Here is a 9,336-nt window from a genome sequence, read left to right as displayed (position 1 = left end):
GTGCCCGGGAACTTGTTTAAAAATCAATTTGAAGTTTGCATGGGAGCGATTTGTCGAATCACCCCTCGTCGCATTTTGTACTGGGTGGAGCTGTCAAACAGTTACCCAGCTGTCAAAAGGTGATTTAGAAAAATCTCTTTGAAATTGATTTTAGGTACCTAAATAACGTTCTAAAAATCTGCAAAAAATCATAGTGGCACAGAAAAAGGTGCTCTTTCGTATAAAATCAAAAAAACGATACATTTTTCTTAATTTAAAAACCCAATCCGGTTTCGATGGAATAACTTTTGACGTAAATCAACTGTGTTAATATATTTGAAGAATTTTCGAAAGTTTTTATGCCAACCGTGTAAGTTTTTACATGAAAATATCGACTTTTAGATGTGTATCAAAACTCGGTGAAGAGATAGCCTTACAAAACATCGCCTCTCATCTGTTTTATACTTAAAACACTTTTTAAAAACTACTAGAAGGTCACTCCGGACTATGGCTTTACTACGGGTTATAAAGGTTTTCGGATGATAATCTTTAAAGGCTTCTTGTCTGTTTCATGCACTAGACTCGACTGAGCCCTGTATTGTATTGCATGCTTATTGAACTCTCAATCTGAGAGTTTTGTTCATTACATCAACTTAACTGTTATACAACAATTCTCCCTTCTTTGAGAAAATAATAACTTATTTGAAATAATGTAGGACAACTACAAATTCAATGTTTTCCTTGAAATTCTGAATGCAATTCAATTGCCGAATATAAGTTAACTTAAAATAATTATTCATTCAATTCAGATAATACCGCTACGGTTAACCGGGCTCAGTATCATTTAATTTTAACTACTCAAGCACTTTTTCTTCTTGGTTCGATCGCGTAGCACTTCTGGTAATAACTGGACTGCGAGCAACACTGATCAGCTTCCGCTTCTTGGTTTCTCGTTGTTCTGGAACGTGTGGAACATCTGGAAATCCAATAAACGGATCTTCTAATTCGATCGAATCACGTCTTCGCTTCCGTTCGTGGAATGGCATAAGAACCATAGAGCTACGCCGCTGATCATGAATCAATTTTAGTTGATTTCGATGAGCTGTAACAGTTTGATGCCCGAGAGAAATCTGGAATAGATTTATTGATATTCGTTTTATAAATGTAACCGTTATCCATTTTTCTATTTCATTTTTCCTGAAATTTTTGTAATAAAGCTTATCGCCTACCACCAGCTTGGAAAAAGGATCTGGCAAAAGAGTATCGCTCTCAGTTATTTTCTTTCTTGCTTCAGGTGTCTCATCTAGATATGACTTATAACTGCAATTGGGATTTATCAAATCCAATAAGATTTTTGGTCTTTTTAAAAATATCTTTTCGGAAGGAAATTTACCATCTGGAGATAGGCAACTATTTCGGTAATTAATCAAAAATAAATTAATTTGGTCATCTATATCAAGTGTTCTAGTGCTTGGGTCGAGTAAAAACTTTTTTAATACGTCCTTGACTACTCTTACAAGTCGTTCAGCTTGGCCGTTGCTTTCTGGGTTGTAAGGCGGGCTCTTTAACACCTTGACGCCTTGTAATTCCAGAAATGACACAAATTCTTTCGAATTGAAGGGTGGCCCCCCGTCGTTAACCATTACGTCTGGCAAACCGAAGGTTGCAAAAAACCTAGCTAACTTTTTTAAAACTCTTGCTGCGTCTGTTCCATACCTCATAATTTCGACTTCCACCCACTTCGAGTGACTGTCAACTACTAAAAGAAATGTTTTATTTTTTAAATGAAAAAAGTCAGCATGTATCCTGCTGAAAGGACGATTGGTTGGTATCCATGTTTCCTTTACCTTTGGCTTCTGTACTACACTCATTTTGGCACATATATCACATTGTTTAACATAGTTTTCTATGTCTGCGGCCATACCCGTCCAATACACCACTCGTCTGGCTAACTGCTTCATTTTAACAATGCCACTGTGATTGGCATGCAGCAACTTCAGAATTCCATATTGCATACTTTTTGGGACAATTACTCTCTCTTTGAAAAGTATACAGTCTTCGACAATCTCTAGTTCATGTTTGCAAGCATAAATGTCCCTAAATGGCATTGCTACTTTATTAGGCCAACCATCGTTGATGAAAACTTTCAATTGTTTTAGAACCGAATCATTGTTTGTTTCCTTGTTAATTAATGAGAAATCTAGAGGAAACTCTTGAGAGAAATTCAAACTGTTTACGTAGCCTCCATCAAAGCAATTTGGAACAGGCTGTTCTAGTGGGAAGCGAGAGCAGAAATCTGCGTTTCCCATTTGAGATGATGGACGATATTTAATTTCGAAATTATATATCGCCAATTCTAACACATATCGTTGCAGCCTTGTTACAATCAAAGAATTTCTCCCTTCTTTGCCGAAAATACCAACGAGTGGTTTATGGTCTGTATAAACGATGAACTTCTGACCAAAAAGAAACTTGTGAAATTTCTTAACACAACATACCAGCGCCAACGCTTCCAAGTGGAGTATTGGATATTTTTTTTGGGCGGGATTTAGCGAAAACGACGTGAAACATATTGGTTTTTCAGAATTCTCTATCGTATGAGCCAACACTCCGCCTAGTCCATAAGAAGATGCGTCTGTTACTAAAATTAAAGGCTTACGAGGATCATAATATTGTAAAATATTAGCGTTGAGTTGTGCTGTTTTGCTCTCTTCAAACGCAGCATCACAGTCTTTGCACCAAATAAAATTAGTATGCTTTTTCAAAAGATTATAAAGACATTTTAATTTAGTAGCCATATGCGGTATGAATCTGTTATAAAAATTGATCAGTCCTAAATATGATTTAAGTTCCGTAATATTAGTCGGTTTCTTTGCGTTGCAAATTGTCGAAATTTTTTCCGGGGACGGTAACAGCCCTTTATCAGTTATTAAATGACCCAAGTATGGAAGCCTATTGACGAAAAATTTACATTTTTTCCAGTTCACCCGTATGTTCACTCTGGAAAGTCTTTCAAGAACTGACACTAATTTAGAATAACACTCACTGATGGATTTTCCTGCAATTAGGACATCGTCAAGATAAACTGTAACATGTTCCAGCCCGCAAAGGACTTGGTCCATGATTTGTTGGAAGATCGAGGCGCTTGATGTAGCTCCCTGAGGTAACCGATTGTATGTATACAATCCTTTAAAAGTATTTATAACAACAAACTTCCGTGACCTTTTTGATAATTGTAACTGAGTGTACGCTCCAGCCAAATCGAGTGAGCAAAATACACTGCACCCGGCCAAAGATGCAAATATATCCTGTGCCAGTGGTAGTGGATAAGTATTTGGAATAAGCACTTTATTAATGGATACCTTGCAATCGATCACCATGCGTATGTCGCCGTCTTTCTTCATAACGGCGATTACTGGAGACGCCCACTCGCTTGCTGCTATTGGAGTAACTACGTTCTGCTTTTCTAGCATGTCCAAGTGGTTCAACAGTTTGTCACGGATTTTGTATGGTACCTCGTAAGCACGCTTGAAAATTGGCTGATCATTTTTTAGGATAAGTTCAGCTTCGTAACCTGTTATTGGTTCAGAAAAATCAATAGTAAACACTTTTGAAAATTTAGCTTTTAAATTACCTAAAAGTTGCTCCTTATCGTCTTCAAAGCCTACTTGTTTAACTGCTTCCAATCCAATCAAACCTTTACGCCAGTGAGGAAAAAACAAATCCATCCAATCTCTCCCGAGTGGGGTGAAATCAGGCTTGACAGAAACTCCCTCGCGAGAAAATGAGGAAGCGATTTCGGCGATTTTCTGAGGAGGTAAAATAAAACTCAAAAATCACAACGCAAATCCTCAACAGCACCGAGCGCGAGCTTGCCGCGCAGCGAGGAGTTCGCCCAACACTCATAATTGTTTGTTGTGTTTCTCACGTCCACTCACACTCAAAAAGCTCTCGCGAGTTCCACTCCCATATAAAGAAAGACTCTCGAGGCGAAAATCGCACTCAAAAACCCGAAATAATCATCGGCTCTTTTTTCGTTCCCCTCTTCCTCGCTCAGTTTTTATTGCCTCTCTGTTTGGGGTTCGTTCGCTCCCTCGCGACGAGGCAGAAGCAAAACACCGCTCTAGAGCTTGTTGCAAAACTCTTTTGATTTCGAGGAGGATTATCAAGCCTGGGTGAAATTATTATCAGTCTGCAATACGATCAATCTAGCTACAGCAGTTTTATTGTTCACAGATACAAAAACTTCCAACTCTCCGAGTATTTTTAAACGTGATCCACTGACTAGGGGAATCAACGTATTTTGGACACAGCGTTACGCCAATATATCTTGGACACTTCCATTTGTTTCTGCCGTAAGTGTCCAAAAAATATTGGCTCGTTGCTGTGTCCAAAATATGTTGGTTCCCCTTCCACCAGTCTGCGTGTGCAATTTGAGAGTGGTATTTTTGAGAATTTTTCGTAGTATGTATTTTTGCCTATTACTGACACTACCGAACCAGTATCCATTTCCATCGCTAAACACTCATCGTTTACTGAAACTTTAATTAAACATGGCTCACTAACACTGTTTACGGCTTTAATCATCAGACACTCATAATCTGAGTTATCTTCGTCGCTAGATTTTTAACTTTCATACGCTTGTAATAGTGAGCAACATCGTCCATTGCAGGTTGCGGCTCAACAACAGAATTTACTGCAATAGACTTCTTGAAATGAAAACAATCTCTTTTCAAATGACCCTTGCGTTTGCAATAATTGCAAATAGCGTTTGCATGGAAATTTTTCTTTTGGTCCCGAGAAGTCGAACGATCCCACCTTTTGTATGCGTTTCTGGAAACTTGTCTTCCCCTGCTATTGCTTCTGTGCCTATAACGATTATCCGTATGCCAATTATCGTGGCTCTCTGGTTCGTTTCGTCTGCCAATCCGATGCTTTACAGAATGTACATTCGAAGCGCTACCTTCATTCATTATTCTCACACGATTGCCTGCATCTTCACTGTTAATAATCATCTTCTCAACAGCCTCCATGCTCAAATCATCCTCCATTAGCAGTTTGTATTGTAACGTTTTGTCGCCAAGACCCATGATCAACCTGTCTCTTATTGCCGTTTCTTTAAATTGCCCAAAATTACATTGTTCTGCCAACAGCTTTACAGCTAACACAAAATTTTCGCTAGACTCTGTTGGACCTTGAAAACGGGTATAAAAACGATACCTTTGCATAAGAGCTGGATCGACTTTATCAAAACGTGATTTGAGTTTTTTTACTATATCGGCATAGCTAACGGTCTCTACGTCTACATCAGGGTAAAGTTTAGCTAGTTCGTCATATACTGCTTCACCACTAAGAGTAATAAAATATGATCGCTTTTGGTCTTCGGGCACGTTATTAATTTTGCAGTAAATATCAAATCGCTTTATGTAATTCGTGAATGATCTTCCCACCACGTAGTGGTCTAACACACCGATCAAACCCGTTGGTGCCATTAGAGAGTATTTGCCGATCTAAAACAACAAAAAGGTGGTCACTTACTTGAATTAGTAGTTACTCACGCTCCACTACCGTCGATGGATTCCTATAAACGCAGCCGGTGATAGAGCGCTCCGCTATTCTTGTCAACTCCGCAAATATCTCAACGCTCACTGGTCTCCTGTGAGTGCTCCTCTACGCCGCTATCGTTGCTTGTTGATCACCGCGTTTGTATACTTTGTTGAACACACTGAATAGCACAATTTATTCTCATACAACTCTCCTTACTCACAGATGAACACTGCTCGTCTCACCACCAGATACTCACCGCTTAGCAGGTTTATAACTCACACAATTGGCTGTTATACTCTTACACTGTATACTGCTCTTCTCACCACCAGGAGCTCACCGCTACCAAGCCTACTTAGCAGATCTTTGGCCGGCTCTCAGGCTGCTGGCCGTCGAACACCACGATACACTTCAACAATTTGCAAAACTAAATGGTGGACTATTGCATTTGCTCTCCTTGTTCTCCTTCTTTTCTCTATACAGAGACCGAGAACAAAGGTACAAAATGGCGTGAACTACCGAACTACGCGTTTTCCTCACAAAACTGCAGAATTTCAATTTCCACTAAAACCTACGGATCTTTCTGCCCGTTTTAATCAAGCAAGATTCACTGCTAAAAATTAATTATATAAAGAAACACTATGCGGAATGATCAGCTACTGATTCTACACTTATGCCACACCATGTGGACGACTTGTAGAACAGCACACTATCGCGAAACACGACTAGGAAAAAAATTTGTTATTCTAATTTGATTTCAAACGCGTTAAAACGTATTTTTCTCGTCGCCACTGTTTTATACTTAAAACTCTTTTTAAAAACTACTAGAAGGTCACTCCGGACTATGGCTTTACTACGGGTTATAAAGGTTTTCGGATGATAATCTTTAAAGGCTTCTTGTCTGTTTCATGCACTAGACTCGACTGAGCCCTGTATTGTATTGCATGCTTATTGAACTCTCAATCTGAGAGTTTTGTTCATTACATCAACTTAACTGTTATACAACATCATCAACGCCCTGTTGTTTATAAGATGATTGACAAAATATATTTATTCATTCATGGTAGGCTTATTAAACATAGCTTTGAGTTAAAGTTGATGTTAACATAAAAGTTTTATGCGAAAATAGCATGTTTATGCGGAGGTACGACTATATTTCTAGCAATTGCCTACCTTTAGGCGTTAAATATGGGTCATTCTGTAACTTTCTAAACTGTATTTTATTTTTAACATGAAAAATACACCAGTTGTCAAAAATTTAAGAACCTATTCAATATTAGGTTATTAGGTTGACGACTTGAAATTTTGCAGCCCTCTTTGTTTACCCAGATGACCTCATAATCGCGAAAAAGGCTCCCGACGAACACTTGTAAGGTAAGTATTACTACAGGTTGCAAGTATTATAACTTGCAAATATAATTAAACAAATATCATTATGCATTATGAACCAGTGTGGAAAAGTTGATCATTATGATACAGAAATGAAAAACACTGCTGTGTGCAGCATAGTTGTCCCATGTTCTATCGGTATCCCTATTAACATGGGACAACTATGCTGCATGCGGCGGTATACCAAATGAGAAATATATTACTAAAATACATTCAGCTTTCTCGGGAGAATCTTTTTTCACATTTCCATCTTCAAAACAAACCTCGCGGAAAAATTTTCGAGGTATGCTCATTTGTTTGTTATTCATTAGAAGATCCCGTTGGCAGTGACGTAGTGACTCACGTAAAAAAAAACTGTTCTCCCCTTGGAATGAAGTCAACAAAAAGTACAACGCCAACAGTAATTGCTTTATGCAGCCGCTGAAGTTTGTTCACATTTGAAAAGATTGTGCCCATGGGACCGGCTTTTCAAAGGAAATTGAGGGAATGCTCATGTTGGAACTTCTACCCTCGTGGTGAATTCGCTAGCCAATGCACAGCATTTTTTTTTTGTAGAATAGCTATTCGTCAAGGATTTCCCAAAAGTAGAAAATTCAATTGTGCACGCTTGGGGATTGTAAACTTTTAAAAACCATAATCAGAAAACATTTTTATGAGGCCTTTTTTTTATTCAATTGGGCGAAAAGTTTGGACTTCGTAGAACTTTTCTCAATGGATTCTGCATTCGATTCAACCAACGTCATTAATTGTACCTTCGTCTGATTATCTTAGAAGTATTTTTTTATTGACATAGAGCCTGCATAGGCGCACTTCTTATACATCTCACGTAAATAGCATTCATGGTGTGACCACATCGCATCCGCATGAAAGGATTCAACTCTAATAGAAAATATCCTGGCTCCATTTGTATGCACCACCAACGAGCATCCAAACCAGCTTTTAATCACAATCTTTGATAGCCTTCATAATACACAGATTCGGCAGTTCATATTGTGAGTCACAATTTCTCATTTTGGGTTTTGCTAGCATCTTGGTTTGCGGTAAATACAGCAGAAACATCCAGATATGGTATGGAATAAATATGAAAAATAGAAATTCTTTTCATTTGGGGCACGTTCACGTTTTCGCTTACAGTCATTCTGCTGAAAGTGCCTTTCCCGAGGCTGAGCCTGTCGCGGCCTGTCGCGATGATCAGCTCAGCAAGCTCATAGTCACTTAGTTGTGGAACTAGATGTGGGTGGGTGGAAAATTGAGGGACATTTTCCCCCTTGCTGTACCTACACGCTCGTTTGAGTCTACTCAATGTTGAACTAGTTCAGAAAGGTTACATTATTGCCATTTTTTAAATTTTTGAATAAATCATCCTAAAACTTATGGAAACAATTTCTAACAAACAGCTGACCATGTTTTATATATACTATGAGTTTATTTCATGAAACAGTGCGTACATTTTGTGTGTAACCGCTCGACGCTTCCAACACACCTACAGGAAGTGCAATGTTGTAGCCCAAGGATCGCCTCGCCGCACCGCATCGTCGGAAGCGCTGCCATGGTTGATGGACTGCCGCTGGTCTCGGTAATGGAAAATTCTTACGTGACTGGAATCGAAACGTCCAAACGGCGCGGCGGCGGAGACTCTTTCAATATTAGTACGTCTGTAGCAGAGAAGTAGTGCTGGAAACTGTTATTGCTGTACTGCTTTGGGAATGTAGTAATCTCGTTTGTTTCTATGATGACATGGTATTGAGTAAGGGGGAAATAACTAGAAATTACTAGAAATTTTTAACTATCATTCGCTATTACAAAAAAAATATAATATTGCTCCAGAATTCTCAAAAGTTCCGTGTTTTTCTTTTGATTTATTGCTTAGGTAGACACATTTCACAACATGCCCTTGTACATTGTATCTGTTCTGTTGTTGTAACCTTCCACCCTAGCTCTGGTCCTCTCAAGATCCTACCTCATGCTTCCACGGGTCATTCATTCATTTATTTATTTAGTAAAACATCAAACTTAATATAAAACTGAATAAATAATATTTCTCCACAATACATGATTTGTGGATGCCGCTCTCCATCCTCGGTCACGCCCAATGCTCCCCAAGTCACGCGTCCTCGAGCATGATCCGCCGCTCTTATCGGCGTCTTGTACATCTGAGGTGAATCTATTTTGACCGCAGCTTCTTCTGGAGCCCATATTACGCACGGCTACCACTGTTGATGCGCCTTTGTATTTCACGGCTAGCATTGTTGTCAGCCGTCAGTAAGGGTCTGAGGTACACGAATTCCTGCACCACCTCGAAGGTATCTCAGTCTATCGCCACATTACCACCTAGACAGACCCGGTCGTTCAGCCTTGGACGCAGTGGCTTAATTTCCCCAACAGGGGAGGAAAAAAAAAGACTCGGTCGTGTTCGGTTCCGCC

General features: G+C 39.2%; 1 protein-coding gene across 1 annotated transcript; it reads right to left on the bottom strand.

Moving 5' to 3' along the window:
• Window positions 1-439: 439 nt before the first annotated feature.
• Window positions 440-3,713, bottom strand: LOC115257356 (uncharacterized). Its single transcript, XM_029856841.2, has 3 exons — window positions 3,614-3,713; window positions 3,342-3,553; window positions 440-1,109 (listed from the first exon to the last, which is right to left on the bottom strand). The coding sequence occupies exons 1-3, from the start codon at window positions 3,705-3,707 to the stop codon at window positions 834-836; spliced, it is 582 nt and encodes a 193-aa protein (XP_029712701.2). The 5' UTR covers window positions 3,708-3,713; the 3' UTR covers window positions 440-833.
• Window positions 3,714-9,336: the final 5,623 nt, after the last annotated feature.

Source organism: Aedes albopictus, chromosome 3 (genome assembly GCF_035046485.1).
Source record: "Aedes albopictus strain Foshan chromosome 3, AalbF5, whole genome shotgun sequence".
In the NCBI taxonomy this organism is placed as follows: Eukaryota; Metazoa; Arthropoda; class Insecta; order Diptera; family Culicidae; genus Aedes; species Aedes albopictus.
The sequence above is the reverse complement of the archived record's forward strand: the minus strand, read 5'-3'. Positions and strand labels throughout refer to the sequence as shown.

Coding starts and splice junctions, on each gene's coding strand:
- LOC115257356 (XM_029856841.2), bottom strand. CDS start 3,707: ATGGATTTGTTTTTTCCTCACTGGCGTAAAGGTTTGATTGGATTGGAA. Junction 3,554..3,613: donor CGATAAGGAGCAACTTTTAG/GTAATTTAAAAG, acceptor AACCAATAACAG/GTTACGAAGCTGAACTTATC. Junction 1,110..3,341: donor GCATGGTGATCGATTGCAAG/GTATCCATTAAT, acceptor AATCTATTCCAG/ATTTCTCTCGGGCATCAAAC.